The sequence below is a fragment of the Polyodon spathula genome, chromosome 25, assembly GCF_017654505.1.
Source record: "Polyodon spathula isolate WHYD16114869_AA chromosome 25, ASM1765450v1, whole genome shotgun sequence".
Classification (NCBI taxonomy): Eukaryota; Metazoa; Chordata; class Actinopteri; order Acipenseriformes; family Polyodontidae; genus Polyodon; species Polyodon spathula.
In genome coordinates, this window is record NC_054558.1 from 3,012,531 (window position 1) to 3,034,838 (window position 22,308).

General features: G+C 47.0%; 2 protein-coding genes across 3 annotated transcripts; one reads left to right on the plus strand and one right to left on the minus strand.

The window, feature by feature from the left end:
* Positions 1 to 9,483: 9,483 nt before the first annotated feature.
* LOC121300290 (retinoblastoma-binding protein 5) lies at positions 9,484 to 17,601 on the minus strand. 2 transcript variants are annotated; one of them, XM_041228795.1, is made up of 14 exons: positions 17,436 to 17,601; positions 16,853 to 16,878; positions 16,267 to 16,439; positions 15,732 to 15,872; positions 15,158 to 15,320; positions 14,915 to 15,024; positions 14,713 to 14,832; positions 14,409 to 14,562; positions 14,090 to 14,161; positions 13,672 to 13,789; positions 13,481 to 13,550; positions 12,892 to 13,136; positions 12,307 to 12,384; positions 9,484 to 10,604 (listed from the first exon to the last, which is right to left on the minus strand). In XM_041228795.1, the coding sequence occupies exons 1-14, from the start codon at positions 17,452 to 17,454 to the stop codon at positions 10,549 to 10,551; spliced, it is 1,545 nt and encodes a 514-aa protein (XP_041084729.1). In that variant the 5' UTR covers positions 17,455 to 17,601; the 3' UTR covers positions 9,484 to 10,548. The 2 variants fall into 2 exon arrangements, with proteins under 2 accessions (XP_041084729.1, XP_041084728.1); XM_041228794.1 differs by having other exon boundaries at positions 12,190 to 12,384.
* Positions 17,602 to 18,234: 633 nt separating this feature from the next.
* Positions 18,235 to 19,601, plus strand: LOC121299621 (ras-related protein Rab-7L1-like). Its single transcript, XM_041227457.1, has 4 exons — positions 18,235 to 18,520; positions 18,790 to 18,861; positions 18,951 to 19,121; positions 19,465 to 19,601. The coding sequence occupies exons 1-4, from the start codon at positions 18,391 to 18,393 to the stop codon at positions 19,599 to 19,601; spliced, it is 510 nt and encodes a 169-aa protein (XP_041083391.1). The 5' UTR covers positions 18,235 to 18,390.
* Positions 19,602 to 22,308: the final 2,707 nt, after the last annotated feature.

Consider the following 22,308-nt stretch of genomic DNA (forward strand, 5'->3'; position numbering starts at 1 on the left):
ACGTCGGGATGTTTTCCACCGGGACAGGAGAACTCTGGAGCCCCTCTGAGCTGATTGGATGGGGATTCGTGAAGAAGGTCGGGTTTCAAGTTGGTTATAAAAAAACATGGCAACCTACCCCCCGGGTTGCAAACATTGCTGCCAGCGTCACAGCAATTGCCATATTTGGAGAAATGAACAGTGAATAAGCATGCACCAGTGTGTGAATATCTCTCTAGAAAGTGGCCGAGGACACGACTTACGGAGAGTCGTTTGTAATACATAAATAACACGCATGGCTGAGGTGTTAACTAGAGGTGAAAAAGACCAATTTACTAGCCGAGGGGCCGAAGGAAATTGGGGTTCGGAGCAACCCAAGTCTATCAGTCCTCCGCGCCGCTGGCTTTCATCCACAGCGGGAACAAAGACGCTGAAGCGGGAAGCAATCCCACCAGGAGGGAACAGTACCACGCCTTTACTGATTAAACTAGGGAATAGCTGTGTGCCCTTAGCCTTGGCAAACAACAAAACAACACACACAAAAACAGCAACGACGACTTTGAAAAGCTGCCTTCCTTTGTGAAATGCATTTTGCTGCAAGGCAGGCATGTCAATTTTTTGGTACTATTTTTTCTTTTGTATTTTGGAAACCATTAGTGCTTTTGTAGTAGGCCTACCACCATTATCTTAATTATATATATATATATATATATATATATATATATATATATATATATATATATATATATATATATATATATGTGTGTGTGTGTGTGTGTTGTTGTTTTTATTCGTAGTGTTGTCTGCTCTCACCAGCCAGGGGTGTCGCTGGTATAGCACAGCCCCCTATAATCTATGCGACTCACAAACCCAGCTGATTGCTAGGAATTTAAAAACAAGAGAGCAGGCCGCCCACCCAGCAGCTCTGCTGTCTGAGTGCCTGGCTGACAGATGAGAAGCGTTGTGAACCCGGCTCTTGATATCTGAGCCGAGCCCCGTCATTGCCTGCCCCTGGCTGCGTGGAGGACGTGCCCAGAGTGCTGTGTTCCTTGATGAAGCAAACAGAGATACGAGCGGAGCAGCGAGTCCCCTCGGGGCGAGGCTACGGGAACAGAACCTGCTGGCGCGCTTCCCTTCTCACTGGAGTGAAATCAGCACAGAAAAACAACAGAGCAGGGGCTGCTCATCAAACAGCACTGCACCCCGGGCAGGTCCTCCATTTCCACAACGCCTGGATTGAGATGCACCTGGCCAAAGTCAGCTCTTCCACTCCGGGTCTTTGTTCCAACCCTGATCTGTGTTATTTCACTGAAGCAGTTAAACCTCCACCCAGACCCAGAAGGACTTCATTGTAGCATTTTACCTGTTAAACCTGGAGCGGAGTAGCCCTCCAGGACTGGGATTTCAGACCCCTGGTTTAGATCGCTTGGACAGACCCCTAAACTGCTCTGGGTTAGCATCCGGTCTGTGCAGAAATGCTGACACCTTTTCACATCACCATTCACTTGTGAAAACTCAGCTTTCAGGCTTTCCACAAGGATCAATAGATAGACGAGGCAATTTCTTTTGAAAAGCCCCATAGAATCTCTGTATAAACCCTTTTCTTAAACACACCTATTGCTGTGCTCACAGTCTAACCTGTGCTGTTGTTTTTCTATAGAGTAAGTCACTGGCCCACATCTCCCTAAGCTGGCAGGTCATTGACAAAGAGAGACTGGAGTTCTGAGTAAACGGCCTCATTGAAGCAACTAGACGACTGGACTTGACAAGCTTTTAAAATCCATCATTAATTCCACTGAAAGGTATATTTACTGACTAACGCCAATGCAATCAACACAGCTTGATGCTTTTACCCCAGCCTCCCTCTAGAAAGGCGAGCGTAAAGCGTGCGTTAACTTGCTTTTGGGAAATTGTAGCAATGACTCAAATGTCACACATGGTAACCTTTATAATGCGTCCCGGTCACCAGACTGCAGTAAAAGTTTACAGTAACCTCAGGCTCCTTTAGAAAGGCTACAGGGTGCACTGTGTGCTGCAGGACAGGAACAGTCTTACAAGTGGTGAAGTTTTCTGTGCCAGCCAGGGAGTGCGTCTCCACAAGCACGAGGCATGCCCTGCGTTTGTAGATCTCACATATTTATGATCCAGGGTTTTTATTTTAACCCTTTCATGCATGAAATATTGAAAATAGCTATTTCAGACACATATTCAGTTTATTTTTCATTGACAAATGGCATCTTTGGACATTTTGTGATGTTTATTCATCCAAAACAGCACACAGGTCTCCCAAACTGTACCTGAGATTATGTGGTTTGTAATCCCTGGCAAATTTAAAGGTTACACAGACCTGACATCTTTACTCTTAGGCTGGTATTAAACGCTAATAGAGGGGTGCTTGGCGGTTGCAGTTTTGAGAAACGCTGCGTCGCAGTTTTCCGAGCGATGTGGGTGATTCGCTGGTACAGTACACTGAGGCAGCGAGGGGCGAAACAGCTGTGTGGGAGGAAGCAGCTCTGTTCTCTGTCCCAAAAATAAACAGCAGCTGAGTGTCAGTGTGGGTTCAGCCTCCAAACAGAGATCGAAAGTGACGTGGGCTGCAGCGCGTCAGTGACACACAAACTGCACTCTGTCGCTAGGCAGATCAGAGAGATGCATGTGAGCACCACTGCCCTGGGAGAACAGGCTGTGTCTTTACAGGAAACACCTGTCTTGAGCAGGGGGAATGCAAACCAGCGTGTGCCTGTCTCTCAGGTAAACTGAAAGAAAACCAGAGCAGTGCACAGGGTCGAATGACACTGAGGTCTTACACCCCACGAAACCCCGGGTGCACCCTGAACTGGGGTCTGCAATGTCTCTCTCTGATCTGCAGAGGCCCAGGTGCTGTACAGGTAAAGACTGGCTTAGGTCTGATGCAGAGGTGACAAACCACAGTTCTGCAAGGAATTGAGATGGGACGTCCCCTTCAAGCTAAAGTCCCCTTTCAGTAAACTCCTACATGATGCATTTGGCGACAGCTGCTAACGCCGTGCAGAAACCCCAGGAGAAATATATCAAAATAATAATACAAAAAAAAATGTTAGTGTGGTTACTGCTGCCATCTAATGGACATTTCGTGATTCACCACTTGTCTGCTCTTTCTTTGTGCTGCCACCTGGTGTTTATAGTTTGTGCTACAGCCAGTATTTATATTCTTTGCTGCCTCTCTCTGCGTTTGATGACCAAACACGCAACATGGATTTAACCTGCAGTACTGCCCTGCTGCCACAGGTAGGCAGTGACGTCTGTATAAGCGGTAAATCTGTCGGAGGATGTTTTTCTTGGTGTCAGCAGGTGGCGCTCACAGACACTTAATACATTCTACAGTGCAACGTTCTGCCATCGCTACTTTTCAAACCTTGTTGACAGTCCAGTTTGTTTGGCGCAAGTTTGTCCTTGAAACCTCGGCCCCCTCTGTCAAAGTCAAAAAGCCATGCCTGGCTAGTTCGTGTGTACACAGTTAAATATACTAAGATGCAATCTGTTAATACTTCACTGAAGTCTCAGATCACTACAGAATTACAACACTATAAACTGCATTCGAAATTAATTCCACTGACAATACTAAACACAGTATATACACAGACAGACAGACAGACAGACAGACATATATATACAGACATATATATATACACAGACAGACAGACAGATAGATAGATATATATATATAGATATATATATATATATAGATAGATGGATAGATAGATAGATAGATGGACAGATGGATAGATGAATAGATAGATAGATGTGCACGTACTGACTGACAGAATAATTATTGTCGGGCCCCCCCTTATTAAAGCACTAGAATACACAATGTGCTTTTCTCTGTAATTGTGTTTAATAGCTGATGTGACCCAGGGTACATTTTACCACTGCATAAAACATTCCTGCTGCTGAGAGAGGGAATTCCACTTCAGGATTCAGAACGGAACAGCCAGATCTGTCGTGTGTTTTTAAGCGTCTTGAGAACAGCGAGCCCCAGGAACACTGAGCGACGAAAAGCAAAAGAACAACAACAAAAAATGAATTAAGCGAAGGGTTTGTGAACTCAGCTGTCGGAGGCATTCAGCGTGCAGAGAGAGGGAATGTGATTAAAGCTGACAGCAGCTCCCCACTCAAGAACTGCTCCAAAACTAACCCTGGGCTACTCGACCTCAGAACAGCCACTGTACACTCACAGATTCCAGTAATGATAGGAATGAGCCGATCTCAATCCTCACATGCAGATTTACACTGTCCTGTAATAATAATGAGATCTGAACACACACATGCAGCTTTACATCTTGTAAATATAATAAGAACAACAGTTTAGTAAGAATTTGATTTCCGTTACACTGATCCAGTGTAATTCCTGCAAGCTGCTCATCTGTTTTAATGAATCAGTAGAACTGAGTGTTTTGCATCATCTCCATGGTAATTAAAAGGTTTCGTGGCTTAAAATCTCTTTCCCTGTAAGGTGTCAAGCAATCCGACCAATGAGCGGCCAGGTTGTACAGGAGAGTTTTTCCGAGTGTGTGAGGAGAGATGGGAGGAGGGAGGTGCTGAGGCTGGTTAGGGCTGCTCACAGCAGGGAGTCTGGCTGTGTTGGAGTCCTGCTTTGTCAGCTTGAAGTGCTGCTAGCTTCACAGACTGCATCAGGTCCAAGCTTGCCTTCCTGTCTGACTATTCCAGGCTTCTACAGAGACCGCAACAAAAAATGAATTAAGCGAAGGGTTTGTGAACTCAGCTGTCGGAGGCATTCAGCGTGCAGAGAGAGGGAATGTGATTAAAGCTGACAGCAGCTCCCCACTCAAGAACTGCTCCATTATTGGGCATTATTGGGGCCAGCAATTCAATTAATAAGGTACCTGTGTAGTAGGGGGTGTCTGTATGGGATGTGTGTGTGTGTGTGTAAGCGTTTTATTAATATGACTGTGTGCGTGTGTGTGTACAGAATACTCTCCACACGTCATTGAGGGTAAGCAATGATACAGAAATTGTTTGTGTGTATTTCACAGGTTGTTGATGTGACATGAAAATGTTTGCAAATTCATATACCTTTGGAATACTAAATAAATGAGATGCGCATTTTGTAGGTAGACTAGCTGCACAATAGAGTCAGCACACTCGTAACAGATAAAGCCAGAGAACTGTGTTGAGAGAAGCCACTATCGGAATCCACATGCAATGAATGCCGGCATTTGGCACTGATATATTTGCCATGCTGTTGCACACGGTCCAGTTTGAGGAGATATTGCTGCCCTAGTCAAGCTGAACAGGGTTTAGCCTCTTCATCGCTAGCACTGATCCACTGCATGGTGCTGTAGAACGCAACGGTAAAAATGTCTCTTCAGTGGTCTGTAATGTGTGCAGGGCAGGTCGGGAGCCTCTTTATTCCTCGTTACAAAGCCATTATCCTCGGGGTAGCAGAGAGACCCCGGACCGGCACGCTCGCTAATGATGCTCACTGTGCAGACCGAGTTAGTGGCAGGGGTCAGGGGTCACACGCGCACTCTGCAGCTGCTCTCTGTTCTTATTGGGTTAGTCACGCTGTCCCTCACAGTCCCAGGAGAGGAATCAGGGGCTCCCTTCCTCGGGATTCAGACATGCCTGGACAGCCCCTCTAGCAATTAGAAGACATTACGCATTTAATAAGCTTCTCCGGGGCAAAGGGAAATGAGTGAGGCTGATAAATATGGGGCACACGCTATAGGAGTCCCTGTACTGACATCACGCTCTTCTGCAGCAGTGAACACGGGTCCTGAGCAGGTCCAGTTAACTAATTGAGGACCTGACCCCTCTCAGCCCCTGGGGTGCGGCTGTGTCCTGACACCTGTCTGCGTTTCAGGTGAACGGGACAGAGATCTCCCCGGCCAGGCAAAGGGAAGCCCTGCAGGTCCCGGGGAACGCCGACGAGCCAGTCATGCTGCAGATAGATGGCAAGATGCCCTGCCCTCAAGGAGCACAGACGTCAGAGTGCAGCACCCAGACTGAGCGGCCATGGGCGAGTTTGAGGGGTCTGGGGGTCCCCATGGGGGGATCGTCTAGACCCAGTCCTTGCAATGACAGGTACGGCTCTCTACTGCTTCAGCTGCTGTAGCTTGAAGCCAATCTGCATTTGCTAATGAGGCTGTTGAAAATGTGTAGGATATGCTGTCTCTGATTGAGTCACCCAGCTTTCTGTTTGCTGCTCTTTCTGCGTGACTCCTGCTTGTTACTGGTGACCTCTGGTAAGACTCCCACGCTAACAGGCTCTGCTCTCTCGGCTTCAGGTCCTGCTTCAATCACTACCCGTCACATGACCCTGTCAACGGCCCCGCCTACCTTCTCAGCACCCCCCACGACGTGGAAAACACAGAGACACTCGGATCCCAAGTGAGTTTTTCTAGGTAAATGGGATAGAAAACAAGGCAGAACATCACTAGGATAAAAAACATTATGGCCGGATCAGAGGAAAGCATTCTTCCAGTGCAGACGTTAATTGGCATTGATTGGGGCTCTATTGTAAATGTGAGGGAAGGACAGCTTTTTTTAATTTTTTTTATTACAATTCGGTGTAATATAAACAGATGCTTTGTTTATTTCAGATGCAGGACGAGGACGCGGTGTTTGAGAAGCCCCCTCTGTCACCCCCCACCCTGCACGAGCTGGACAGCGGGCTGGGCTGCACCGACAGGAGCTTCCGTCCGGGCTGGAGACGGAGGAAGGGGCAGAGGAGTCGGGCTCATCCCCGCTGGACCGGACCAGCTGTGACACCCGCTCCTCCGAATCCCTCATCTCCTCGGAGCTCAGCGACTCCGGCTTCTACAGCGTGAGCAACGGGGAGTTGCGCCGCTTCCAGAAGATCCTAGAAAAGAAGATCACGCAGTACCGTGTCAAGATGTCTCCCGGGAGGATCCCCAAGCACACAGAGGGCAAAAAGGATGACCCCACGCCCCGTCACGACCTGGAGTCCATTCCCGAGGCTCTGATCTGCCAGCGGCAGGAGCCCCAAAACAAGACAGCACAAAACTATAGCCAGGGCAGCAAGGGCTGTAGGTGCCTCATGGGAGTGTCCTCCATGAATTACAGAAAAGCAGACAGTCCGTGCTTAAGCAGCTACAGCTCTCTGAGTACGGTGCTTTCTCCCACTGCCGTCCTGGAGCTGAGCCAGAGGAAACTGAACCTGCTGCGCAACAAGAAGGTGCTGGACAACTGGACCACCATCCAGGAGCTGCTCTCGCACGGCTCAAAGGCCAGCCCGGGGGCAGAGGGGCAACTGCTGTCCGTCACAGCAGTGTAGCAGCAGGTTCAATTCAGTCAACGAGGGGCGGGGGGGGGGGGGGGGGGGGGGGAGGAATCCAAGAGCTACGGGCTCATTGAAAACCTACAGTAACAAGTAGAGAGAAGGGCTACTGGCCACTGTCCGATGGGAAGGACGTCAAGACAAGCTGGCACCATGTTTGACAGGACTGTCACGGCAGACCAAGCAATCGCTACGCTGATCAGGCGTCTTGGTTAAATTGGGCGGCCACACCCCCATGTGCACCACACATCAAAATGATCGGAGGTCGTTCCTCGTTGCTCAAAGACATTTCAAAACGGAAAGGAACAGACACAACCCACAGTTAACATTTCCATCTACGATGCTTGACTTACGGGCCAGGCTGTATTTAGGGTCTGTTTCTTTTGAAAGGACTGACCAAGTTAGAGACCTTGTTGCAGGCGAGCAGCTGTTTCAAAGGATCCAGTCGCTTTCAGAAAGGATTCGCTCGAAAGGACTTTACAAAGATAGCCTGTGCTCTGTGCTTTCTTGTTTTTTAAATGTTCATGGTGTTTTTTTGTAAGATAGATTTGAGTCTGTTTCATGTATATCCAGCTGTTAAAACATATTTGATTAAATAAAAATACATCCAACGAAAAATAGAAGCATATCTATCACATCTTGGAAATGACTATTAGTTTTCATTATGAAAAGTTCACGTTTGTTTTAACACAGTACATGTACACACTATAATCAGCGATGGTTTAATATTCTATACATTTCTGATTCATAATCGCTGGCCTCTGTTGTTCAGAAGGTGAATGTTCATTTTTAGAAATGCACCCTCATGGATCAAGAAGGCTGAATCTGCTGTTTCCTGCCTTGTACCTGAACCTGTGCTGCAGCACACTTCCTGGTGTGACCTCATTCCGACCTCTGACCTACTAAACAGGAAATGATAAGATACCAGGAAGAAGCATTCAGGGAAAAAACGCAAATCCCCAATTATACAAGCAGATGTGTACAGTGTTTAAGATTGACAGTAATAGTTATACAGCCACTTTGTAAGCCAGCCCTGAAGGGTTCCTTTGTGCTAGCTGTTCAACAGGAGTGGTGGGCTTTGCTAACAGTATTTATGACAGAAATGTGTCTCACAGATCCCAACCAACCGTCACAGGCATTTTCCATGTTATATTTCTCTGGCTTCAAGCAGGTTTGACTTGTATTTGTAATGAATATCCTTACAATAAATTAATAGTTGAAAAATACACCCTGTTCTGTTACCTGCTCTGGCTTCATCAGCTCATTCAATAACCTGCCAGTTAACATGGTCTTACAGTACATCAGGCCAGAGGCCCTGTGAATAAAACAAGTGTTCAAATGACTGCAGCTACCCCCTTCTTCTGCCGAAGAGCGTCCCTGAACGTGGCAATCCATTCCTGCAGCACATTCTCACTGGCGGACCCCAACAAAGTCCCTGACGACCGTCCCCCTTCTTCTCACCCGTACTCCTAATCGACAGACTTCACCAGACTTGTTGAACTTGTGCAAGAGCACTGTGGGTGTCTCCTTCAGTAGGGATCTGGCTTGGCTTTGGGCTCCCTGTAGAACATTTAAAATATTTACAGTCACAGGTATCCCCCCCCCCCTACCCTTAAAAAAAACAGATCTTTTACAAGAGTGACAAGTTGTCACAGCAGAGGAATTCTGTTACAAAACAGCCAATATCCATACAAAGGGTTTATGAAGCCACTTTCTAATTTGATTGTTTTCCGGTATTGCTTTTTGAAATGTTTAAAACGATGACCAGTTTGGTGGGATTATTACTGCAATCCCACCCATTCTCCGATGACAGTGCAGGGTAGTGAATTCAAGCACAGACCCCGCCCCCCCTGAATCTGCTAATACAGACGCCACAGACTTTCAACAGCCTGCCTGTGCCACTGACCGAGCGATTTCAACATCTCTCCACCCCAGCACTGAAAGCAGTGAAACAGGGTTTAAAATCAGATCATAAAAAATAATCTACCCCGTTCTTGAAGACATCACCCATCTTCAGTTCTTCCTCTTCCTCTTTCAGCAGTGAGAGCAGAACCTGTGACACTCAAGCTGGATCAAGATTAAAATGCAGGAATACCAATTCGGAAGTTTCGTTATTCCACAAGGAAGGAGGGACACTGACACAGCAAGGGGAGAGGGGTCTTCATGGTTCTGATGAGTGAAATGAAAACAGAACTCCAGGAATGTTCACAGAGAATTCTTTATAATGAAACCATGTATCGAAAAAAAAACGGTTTAACCTGAAATGAAGTAAATAAATTCAGGGATAATCACTTTCATCTCGCCCTGCACCTGCATCTGGAACAGTCAATGGATTTTAATATTTTACCTTCAAAATGTCAGGTTTTATCCAACAAAATGTGTTGCCTTGCCAGCCCCAATATTGCATTAGTTTATTTTGATCCCAATGCTCTTCCACACACCCTCCCCACTACAGACACAGGGAGCCCTTTCAGTCTTGTTTGACAACACTGCCACCTGGTGACAGTAAGCATGACAGCATTTTAACAGTCAAGTCAGTGGCATCGTGTTTTGTTTTTGTCACTAATCTGCAGCAGCACTGCACACCTGATATTTGTGTTTTGTACATTTTTGTAGAAATTTGCATTAATTTATTGTGCTTTCAGCTTGAATCCAAAATCAAATTATCAGCCAGCGAGTGAAAGTCCAGCAGCTACCTCATTACAGTGACTCTCCGAGACGTATAAAAGCCTGCACAAGCAGAGACACACACCAAGCATTACAGCAGGAGTTTTATCTTTACACCCCTGTATAACAAAAAGAAAAACGACAATTAAAAATCCCCCCCCCCACATATCTCCCCCCAAAAAACGGTTGGTGTTGCTCTACAGTCTTTAAGATCTTTGCTTCTGAAAGCTTGGTAAGTCACCAGGACGATCTGGATGCACAAGTTAAATGGACAACACAATCTTTGTACAGTGTGTGTGTGTGTGCGTGTGTGTGCGTGTGTGTGCATGTGCGGTCTTTAGTTCAACAAACCAGACACTGGGAGGGGATATGTTGGCATTGCTAGGCTGTGATGAAACGCAATGCTCTGGTGAGTCTTTGCAATGCTCCTTGGAAGACATCACATCAACAGATCCTTCAAAAGAGATATGGAACCGAGCCAAGTCAAGGACAGTGCGCCGATCCTAAACGTAAGAACCCTGCTCCACGATCCCAGTCCCAGGAGCGCTCCTTTATTTATGCTTCAATCCAGGACTCGGGCTGGTTCTCTCTCGCTGTGGAAGTCATTCCAAGCACTGTGCCTCGTGATGTTTGTATGGAGGCGGCGCTGCCAAGATCCCTGCAACATCATACCAACACAGCCACTTCAGAGAGATAGAGCAACACACAACAACAACACTGCATCCTTCACAAGATCCCTGCAACATCATACCAACACAGCCACTTCAGAGAGATAGAGCAACACACAACAACAACACTGCATCCTTCACAAGATCCCTGCAACATCATACCAACACAGCCACTTCAGAGAGAGAGAGCAACACAACACAACAACACTGCATCCTTCACAAGATCCCTGCAACATCGTACCAACACAGCCACTTCAGAGAGAGAGAGCAACACAACACAACAACACTGCATCCTTCACAAGATCCCTGCAACATCGTACCAACACAGCCACTTGAGAGAGAGAGAGCAACACACAATAACATTGCATCCTTCACAAGATCCCTGCAACATCGTACCAACACAGCCACTTGAGAGAGAGAGAGCAACACAACACTGCATCCTTCACAAGATCCCTGCAACATCGTACCAACACAGCCACTTCAGAGAGAGAGAGCAACACACAACAACAACACTGCATCCTTCACAAGATCCCTGCAACATCGTACCAACACAGCCACTTCAGAGAGAGAGAGCAACACACAACAACAACATTGCATCCTTCACAAGAGCTCCACCCCAATTATTCCCTGTAATCACATTCACAAATAAAGAAAACGTGACAAAAAAAAAAAAAACACAGAACTTCAAACCTGGGTCTGTGCAACACAACAGGACAGCACTGCAGGAGCACAGCTGGAAGGGCAAGGAGCAGGCAGGAGAAAGCAGCACCAGCACAGCACAGAGGGAGAGACAGCAGAGAACATTCCCGGGGGGGGGGGGGGGGGGGGGGGGGCGCGTTACATAAAAACACTATGAATACAGATATGCAATCGAGTCTACTGCATACTAGGCCATAAGATAATCTTTACTCACTGTGTTTATTTTCAATGACTTATAATAACATGCCATTTATATATTAGCAATGGTTTGCCAATAGCTAAAAAGGCAACTACTGCAGTAGTAAATGTACCCTTTCTGTGCCCTAACAAACTACGAAGCGCTGACACTAAGGCTCTGAATTGGTGTGTACTGGACTGCATTAGATTTTCATCATTGTGACACGTTCTTTCAATCCAAGTAATGATGAAGACTTCAGACTGCTTCAACCTGGATCTCTCTAACTTTCTAACTGGTTTTCCCATTGGTCACATACAGTCCTTGCTGTAGGCAAACTTCATCTCAACACAGCTTTGCTCGTTGAACAGAAACACTACATGTGCCTTTGCAGTTAGTTGATTGACACAAGCAGGCTGGCGATCTTGCAGGTGTCAGACAGGCTGCTCTCTTAACAAAGCAAACCAGACAAGGAGCTAGCGTTGTGGGCTGAGCTTACTGCGTTCAATCCCTTCTAAAGCACTGCTGCGTGGTCTGACCACAGCGGATTTACCGCACGTGACTCTGCAGTTTACTGTCCAGATTCTTCTGCACGACAAGCGCCTGGGAAGGGGTTGGAAGTGTGGGCTGGGGGGGGGTGCTGTCTGAAGCACAGGTAAGAAGCAAGCACCTAGGAAGTGATTTTCCTTGGGGTTCCTCACCTGTCGTGGGCTGTCCCATATCTGCCTGCACTTTGCCCTTCGTGCCTCCTCCTTCCAAAGGCAAACCTCTGTCCCCCTTGTAGAGTTTGGCTTTAAAGGGAGAATCTTTCTCTTTACCTTTCGAGCCCTTTGGCCGGCCCGCCTGCTTCTTCTTGGACTTGCCGTCCCCCTTCACGCCCAGCAAGGGGTGTACTTCTGAAAGACAGACAATATAATAAAGAAAAAACTATATTGAGAAGAAAAAACACAAGTATCACCCTTTTGGATCAGTTCACTACCGCAAATAACGTATAAAAATAACTACAATAACTGAACTTCTCCTTCATGCAACGGTTTAGTTTCTTGCTAGTGTTTTTTCCTCTTGCGATTGATTTATATTGCTCTCTGGGGATGACACTTGCTTTATAATACATCCCTTGACTTAATTCATCAGGAGAGTGAAGATGTTCTCCCCAATCTCTCTCTCTCATTTAAACCCTTCCACGCCCTTGCCTGTAAGCTTTATCAAGCTGTGGCTGATGAAGGAAGACCTGCCCTGTACCGCTACAGTGCACTCCAACCTGCTTACAATGACTGGAACTATGAACCCTGTAAAAGTAGTCCTTGTAGATTGGTGGCCTTTATCTAGATAGGTGTGCAGGGCGACCAGCAGACATCCTTCAAAGTGCTACACAGCTCTGCATTTCAGCAGGGAGCTTGTACCGTCGCTAGGGACGCCCTGCAGCTCGATGGTGGTGGTGCGTGGCTTCTTCTTGGGGGGCCCCCCCTCCGAGGAGGGCTGCCGTTGCTTCTTGTCGCTGGCCCCCGTGCTGGTGGGGGGCTCGTCGGGGGGAGCGGTCTGGCCGGCAGCGTCGGGGGGCGGGCCGAAGGGGTTCTCCTCTGGGTCCTCCACCTCTGGGGCGATGGGCAGGTACAGCAGGGCTTTGAAATCCTCCAGCTCTTCATCACTGCAGACAGGGGCAGAGGTGATTAACGCAGCACACACACATCAAGGAGACAGCGAGGTCATGTAGTCCTCCATCGCTTCATAACATTCCCAAAGCATTCATATCACACACACACCCCCCCACCCCACCCCCAAAGCCAGCCTGTCATAATGTACCCCCCTCCAAAAAGCCGTACTGTAAAAAGAATAAATTGAACCTGGAATTTGTGATTAAACTCTGCCGGCTGGTTTCAGACGCCAAGGTAAGGCAGTCCCAGGGTTAGTGCTAACAACGGTCGGCGACACAAGCCACACGTCACTAAAATAAACCAGCTCTTCATGGCTTGTGAGAAGCTGCACTCTCACCTGCTGCAGAAGGCCACTATGGGATCAACGGAGGTCACGTCAACTTCCTCATCCTCTGCAGCATCGGCTCCTGAACAAAGAGAGGCTCCTCAGAGGGTGCAGCTACTACAGCAGGCAACTCAAAGGTAAGTCCCACCGAAAGGGCTCTGTGCTTTAGTTCTAACCACACCCCCTGGAAGCCACGCCCCTACCTGTCTGCTCGGGCTCGCTCTTGTCTTCGTCCTCGATGTCGAACTCAGACTCCCTCTCCTCGTACTCCACGTTCTCATCCAGCTCCTTGAAGTCTGGAGCAAAGGCACTCCAGTTTTCCTGCAGCAGGAAACGCACAGCTGCGAGTTTACACCATTTACTCCTTTACTTCAAAACTACCAAAATAACATGCGTGTACCAGCTGCACACTACGCAGGATGTGTAAACGTGGGTACAGCCATGCGGGACACCTGAGCCTTATTTATTATTATAGGACACGTCCTTAAAGCCACAGGCTCAGAAGTAACTCATTTAGATAACAAAGCTTGCAAAGGCTATGCAATCATCCGCTGCCTCTTCTCAGTGTAACCCAAACACTGCTATAAACATGCAATAAAAGCAGGCTAGCTGGACACTCACCACTTGGTTCTGAGCCCAGATGGACACGACCCCACTGGAGATGGATGCAATGATGGGCCGCACTGGGTGCCACTGGGGACAGGAGAGCAGATCATGAAACAAACCAAGGTGTTAGGATCAGGGATTCAAACAAAACTCCCACTGCACAGCATCCATTTCAGCTTTTACCAGGAGTTTAATAAGACACACCTGATCCCAATACACTGGGACTGATCACAGTCCTAATAAAACCTGGAGTGGGTGAAACAGCCATGCAGGCTTACTTCCACCCTGAGGATGCCTCAGCTGGTTCTAGAATGAATGAGCCTGCGTCGCTCACCGTCACATCCAGCAGCAGCTCCCCCCGGGTCCCGTGGAGAATCTTCACCAGGTTGCCGATGCTTTTCTCCCAGATATAGAGAGCGTGCTGCCTGGCCGAGCCGGCCACGATATACTCCCCGTCCCCCGAGAAACAGCACTTCTTCCACGGCGTCCTGGAGAGCACACGCGTTACACCCCAATTTATTACACACAGCGCAAACCAGCAAAGAATTCAAACCACTCTGACGAAGGCGGCAAGAACCACACTGAGACGAGCACAAAGCCTCCACACTCGTGTCAGGAGAAGGGTCGAGGGATCTCACCTGTTGACCAGGTCCTGGAGTTTCTGCATGGGCTCCGGTTCTCCGTCCCGCCCGCAGGTCAGGATCTCCCGGCCGTCGTACACGCGGATTATCCGGTCTGCCGTGTTGATCAAGAAGCAGCTGGAGAGGAAAGGGTGGGAGAATCTGTAAAGCACAGCTGACAGTAACAGCACTTGAAACTGTGCCAGATTTCTGCTCTCACCTGCCCTTGCGTGCAAACTCAATGGATTTGATGGCGGTGGTGTTGCTGGTTCCCGTAGTGACTCTAAACGAGGCCACCAAGTCTGGAGTGTCCGTTTTCAAAACCAGTATCTGGTGAAAACACATTTTACAACAGTCAGACGATATTTCAGACGGCCTGACTGCGAATGCACGCTTGCAGGGATGCTTCCAGCTCTCTCCTGGTGTTATGATGCAGCGTCTGAAGTCACGGATGACCTCTCACCTTGCCCTTGGCGTTGCCGGTGTAGATGTACTCCCCTCGCCGGTCGAAAGCTGCCACGACGTTCAGGTCGGAATCATCATCCACAGGCAGGACCACGTGCTTCGAGTCGGACAGGGTCAGCAGAACCGGCGCCGACTTCATCGGGCACACCAGCACCTTGTTCCTGAGATACAATAGGGGGGAAGCTGACATTCACCACTGTAGAGCTAGTATTTCAAACACATCTTACTGTGCCCCAAGCATCTTCTACTTCACAGGGAACACATTACCAATACACATGTTATGACAGGTATATAGCATTTGTCAAGGGACTGTTTCAATAATACTTATATAAAGCATGTTATAATCGTCTTTTAAAGACATTCATATGTACAGCTAACCAACCAAATATGCTGATTATCATCAGATAGAGTCATCTGCACACCTTCAAGCTGTTAAACAGTAATGAAGCAATAAGCCATCGCTGGACAAATTAAATGCAAAATAATATATCAATTTTCTGTGGTTGGGAAAAGCATGACACTGTGTTTAAAATATGTTTTTGTGGTTTAATTAACTTTGCTGCCACACTTACTGGTCTCTGGGGTGGAACTGCACTTTGAGAATGGGGGAAGGGAATCGAAAGCGCTGGTCGCAGTCCCCAGTCAGGACGTCCCAGAGAGAGACAATGTTATCTGTGGAGGCGCTGACCAGCTTGTGTCCGTCTCGACTCCAGCTGAGAAAGGGAGAGAGGGAGCCAACTTAAAACAAACACACACAAAAATACACGACAGCCCAAAAACAGAGACAGCAATTAAATAATAACAGTAACTCAAATAACACTTTCACTCCAGTGGCTTACAATATTATTTTTGCATTAAAAGACAAATGTTTTGACAAGACAGACGTGTCCTTTAGTCTTCAGTAATCCACTTTTAGCATTACAACAGATCTTCTGAAATAAAGTCCTAGATGAATGCTGTTAGCAGAGCTGCACAAAGCGGTTGCTTGGTTACTGGGAGAAGCTCTCCACAGTGCAGCACTTGTTGTCAGTCCTGTCTTCCTGCTCAAGCCCGCTGAATTGCTGGCAGCACTCATCACTGAAGGATCATGCTGCGACAGACCCTCACCAGAGAGAGCACACTGGGTGGATGTGAGCGCTGATGATTTTGGCGATCCCTCTGGTCAGGAAATCCCAGATGACGATTCTCCCGTCGTTGCAGCCCACGGCCAGCAGGGTCCCCCAGCGGTTGAAGGTGCAGGTAAGGGCCATGCTGATACAGTCGAGGGTGCCATCGGCCTCCTAAAGGGGGCCAGAACACACAAGACACAGCCCTGTTTACCGTGCAACGTTTACAGCACTGTTAACAGGTGTGAAGAATAAGAGGCAAACTCTCAGATATCAAGAGAGGGGTACAAACAATACACTAGTGTATAAAGAAAGCTCAGAAAACAGTGCCCTTTCACAACAGACTGTAGGGATAGAAATAAGACTCCTATTGCATAGCAGTGTTGCCAAGTCCAGATTTAAATGCAAGCCTGATTAGCCACAGTGTGTACAGCTAACAAGCTCAGGGGGCCTAAATAAACTCCTTGCAAAACCAAGAATGGGTCACACTGCTATGGAATGGGAGTCTTACTTCCATGCCCGTACTGTATTGTTGTTTGACCATCAAGATATGAAAATATTTTTAGAATATGCCATAGCCCACTTACCTCTGGATAATTCTGCCCAAAGGACTCTAAAACAAATTAAATAAAAACATTAGTTTACATATAATTGCTATAACAATAAGGCTCTTGCCTACCAGTAACACTCAACAGTTGAATGTTGCCTCACACATTCACATCAACCAACACGAACGTGAGAAAACACCTGAATGAAAAGTCACTGAAAGCGACCACGCTTTGTAATGCATAACGTGGCACTGCCCTCGCTATCCACAGCACGACGTTTAAATTGATTTATTTATCTTTCAAGTCACGCAGAAATGGATGCTTATTTCAACAGAGCACCGCTATTAGACAACCTGGCGTGCTGCTGACTGGTGAAGTCGAAATCACCATATATTATGTTTGAATGTGTCGTTTGTTTTGAAGGGACGGTTTAAATATTCTGTTTGCCAAGCTGCAACTGCACACAACGATTTCCTGGAACCGTGCTTATTATGATATTTATTTTTTAAAAAGCTAAACTTTTGTGGGCTTTTTTTTTTACATTGCAAAGTGCAATTCTACCTGAGCAACACCCGCCCACAACTCCAAATAAAACAAAGACACGCATCCCTTAAACTCTTACCAAGCAGTTCCAGATTCATCCTGCAATCCTAGCCCACAGGACGGGTTTTTAAGAAGGATAGATATTAAAGATGCAAAGAAATTTCCAAACGTTTTCTGTCACTATTATCAAAATAAAGAAGAGAGACAGCCGCCGCGCTGCAACGAAGGACCCTTTCGGGGAAGCCTTTACATTGCCAGAGTGGAAGTGACCGCCAGTAATGCGTCCAGTTTTCAGATTTGTTTAAATTGTTGGTCATTTCTATTGTGTTTCAGTGTCTCGTTTGTTTTTAGATCTCGGCACAGCAGAGCTGGGTCGGGGCCGCTCTGTCTTGTGGAACACGCACTTTGAAAAGACGACTGCTCTCGTATTCAAACGGTTTCGTGTGCGCAATTAGGACCTTGCTTGTCAATGTTGAGTTTTCCGCGACTTGTGAACAAAACGGTCAGAACAGGGACTTGCCATTAATATTTACGTACAATTCAGTGACATGTAGATCTAATCAAGCATGACATGAACTGTGAAAACACAACGCCAGCGTTTATTTAAAAAAAAAAAAAAAAAAAAAAAACTACATTTCCCAGAGGCATTGCTACAGCGATCAGGTGATGAACCGAGCCCTAAAGCAATGCACTCTGGGGGTTGTAGTTTGATTTATTATAGCTTATCTCGTCTGTTCTTTTCTTGTTTTTGCCAAACACAGGACTTAAGAACTACAAGATCCACAGTGTTTTACACAGCTCTGTCAACTGGTGGGCTGTTATCACCTGACACACACACACTAAATAAATAAATAAATAAATAAATAAATAACCTAACCTGCTGAAGAGTTATTGCAGAAACTTTTGTCACCCGCGAGGCTGTGATTTATAGGGTTCTGTCCTTTTATAAGGCTTGGCATGCGGATTTGTATACGTTTACAGCGGTAAATTATGGTTACAGTTTATCAAAAATAATAGTAATAATAATAAACATAATGATCATGGGAAGTCGTGACTACCTTTTCAAAGTTCTGGTGATCGGTGACCGTGAAGTTGGGAAGACGTCGCTGGTCCAGCGATATGTCAACGACAAGTTCAATAAACATTATAAATCTACAGTGGGAGGTAATGTTATTAAAACCGAAACCTCTACAGCGGGAGCAGTGTGTAATATAATACGTGCAGGTGTATATGTTTACACGATCATTGCTTGAATAATACGCGTCTCTGCGTGTTTATTGCTTTTATTGGGTGGCATTTTATATTCCTGCACCAGAAACTCAAACCCAGACTTGAACAGTGTATTGAACAGGGCTATCACTCCCAGGTCCAGGTTAGCATGCGTGCTGCTGATGTGAGGACTCTGTCTCTGTCTCTTCATGTGTGACTCTCAGTGGATTTTGCAGTGAAGGTTATCCAGCGGTCAGACACAGAGACAGTGAGGCTCCAGCTCTGGGATATTGCTGGTAAGTGAATCGCTTCACCCGTGCGTGTGTTGTTCCTGTTGAAAGTCAGAACGGTGATGTCAGACTGGGGTTTGGTCTGTGGTTTGCAGGACAGGAGCGCTTTGCCAGCATGACCAGGATCTACTATAAAGAGGCGTCGGGCTGTTTCATCATGTTTGATGTCATGAACCCCACGACGCCGAACAACAGCCTGAAATGGAAGCAGGATCTGGACAGCAAAGTCATGCGTGCCGATGGGAGCCCTGTGCCATGCTTGCTGCAGCGCTAACAAAGTAAAACTAGACCGTGCACGAGGGAGGGGATAAACAGTGGCAGCCAGACACCAGAGAAGCCCTCCGATCCCGTTTCATTGGTTCAGGGGTCTGTCAGATATGTAAAGGTGTTGGCAGAGAGGGGGTCCTTCTGTTACATTGGAGGCGCTGTATGAGCATGATGAGGCATTCTGAAGTGACCGCATGTAAAGAGTAAAACTGAATTCACAAACGCAGTGCACTCTGTCCTGCTGGATGCAGTGTTGCACACCTTTGGTAAAATGTGCACTGATCCGTACCGTGTGTGAGTGACACAGGCCAGAGGCCCGTCGCTTTCATCTTTTTTTCTTTGTTTTTTCACAGTGTGATCTGTCTCCTTGGGCAGTGACTCACGAAAGCATCGATCTGTTCAGTAAAAAGAACGGGTTTGCTGGCTGGGTGGAGACTTCGGCCAAAGACAACAAGAACATCAATGAAGCAGCGAGGTGAGCGGCGCGGCGTGTCTGTGTTTCAAACTGTGCCTGGCTACAGAAAGGAGTCGTGCTGGAGCCCACCGGGAGTTCATTATAGTCCATCACATGTGTTTAAAAATACAAAGCCAGCCTGCTGTATGAGACTGGACAGAGCCTACACTGGAGAGCACGTTACTTCAGCCTTGAGTCAGAGCAGAAGATCGGGTTTCAGCCCGATGTGTGAGAGCGGTGGTGCTCCGGGCTGGTTTCAGCCTGATGTGTGAGAGCGGCTGCTCCGGGCTGGTTTCAGTCCGATGTGTGAGAGCGGTGGTGCTCCGGGCTGGTTTCAGTCCGATGTGTGAGAGCGGTGGTGCTCTGGGCTGGTTTCACTGTGGTGTTCTGGTCATTTCTTGGTCAGAAGCCTGTATGAGTCAGACAGGGAGGCACTGTGGTTAAAGTGGGAATGCCCTCAGTATATTTGCAGCTCATTAGCTCAGACCTGGGAGAGGCAGTGTTGCCAAGTTTCATTTCCTTGAAACCCAGGGGCTTTCTCTGTTTACAGCCGGACTGATTTTAAGCCTGGTCTTTGGGGAATCACGAGGAGGGAGTGTCTTCGTAGTGGAAGTGATTCATTCTTGTGTTTGTTGCTGCAGTGTCCTGGTTGAGAAGATGATGGACCAGCCCAGCATTCACCAGCAGAGCCAAGGAGGGCACATCAAACTGGACGCTGTGCCCAGGGGAGAGTACAAGCAGGGCTGCTGTTAAATCTTCAAGGACCAGAGCCGTTCACCGCTGAAGAAATGCCTCCCTCCCTGGGGGAACCCCACCTCCACAAACCTTTCTGAGCCGGTCCTGGGCAGCCTGCTTCTACATTCAACGGAGTCTGTTTACTCATCTCAAGAGACACTAATGCAAATCTTTATCTGCTGCACGAACCGAGATCTAAGCCGGGGTAAACCACAGGTGCATTACCCCTCCATAGTTAATGCAGTCCAGGGGCAGCTTGTGCACAGTGGATATTGTGCCCTGATTGTGTGCGCAGGTGAAGCACTCCCAGTCTGTCCTGTGTATCACTGTGGTTTATTTATTGTATTTGTGCCTTGTTTTGGAAATAACCCTGTGAATGTCAAACGCTGATACAATGACACGGTCTCCAGTCTAGTTTGTAAACATAAAGGTGACACATTGTGTGTGTGTGTGTGTGTGTGTGTGTGTGTGTGTCTATATATATATATATATATATATATATATATATATATATATATATATATATATATGGTGCCCTATAAAGGGATAATTATCTGAAATATTGTTTGATAATATGCAAGTTTCATTGTTTTCAAATGATTTTTTTGTTAAATGTTGTACAAAAGGACAGGATTTTTTTTTTTTTTGTTTGTAATTATTTTTTTATGACGATTTATAGTTTGTATTGTTCTGAGTTTGTAAAATACAGCCCGTCTTTCTCTGTTCAGTTAAATGCTAGGCGCTCTTTGGCGCAGCCGCTGCTTGGAATAAATCAATGAAATCACACTGGAACGTTGCTGGCAGGAAGGGGACGCGGTTTCCACGGAGACCGAGTCTGCACCGTGAGCTGGTTCGCGGTGCGTGGCTAATTTTGTGCCACGGTGTACATTTTGTTTTTGAATAAATGCAATTAAAAAAAAAAAACAGCAAAAGATCTTTCCAGTGTGTTGCCCTGCTTTCTATTCAATATACAGGGCGATTCATATCTCGCACAACACTGAAACGGGAGAGTGATATACGAGAGGATTATTAATGTTTGCGACGCAACGTTTGTCTTGCAGCCGGCTGGTCCACAGCGTGGACATCAAAGCAGAATCCAAAACAGCTCAATCTGAATCACTCGCTATTTGAAGGGTGGGTTGTAAGTCTTGCGACGGCCGCTAGAGGGAGTCCTTTGCAGCCTGGTGATTTTGCTTTGCTTTTTCCAGAAGGCAAAGAAAGAAACGGCACAGACTTCAGCAGAGCGGATCTGATTGGTCCGGCAGATGAGGGGTTAAACAGACTGCCCACAGGACACATGCATAATTGTGCTAATATATCAGATTATTATAACATAACGCGCGTGTGTCACGTATGATCTATATTAAACACTTAAATTATCAAACGTGAAACACGCGCGTTACGTTACCCCATGCATCGAGCAGAGTAAAAATATCCTTTCTCGCTGAATATGAATAATAATCCAATTCATTTTTATATCCTGGACGTAGCAGAACACTATGCAGATGTATTTGAAACGAGAGAAGCGCGCAGTTTGAACAGATTGTGCAGCGAATTATTAATGCACACTGCTAATAATATTAATAACCAGCTCTGACCACACAGTGTGGGTGTTTGTATCCGGTCCGTGCATGGTTCACAAAGACACCCGTTACAGCCTGCACTGCCACAGTTACAGCATGCACCTGCACTGCCACAGTTACAGCATGCACTGCCACAGTCACAGCCTGCACTGCCACAGTCACAGCCTGCACTGCCACAGTCACAGCATGCACTGCCACAGTCACAGTATGCACCGCTACAGTCACAGCATGCACCGCCACAGTCACAGCATGCACCGCTACAGTTACAGCATGCACTGCCACAGTTACAGCATGCACTGCCAGTTACAGTTACAGCACAGCATGCACTGCCACAGTTACAGCAGTCACAGCATGCACTGCCTTACAGTTACAGTCACAGCATGCACTGCCACAGTTACAGCATGCACTGCCACA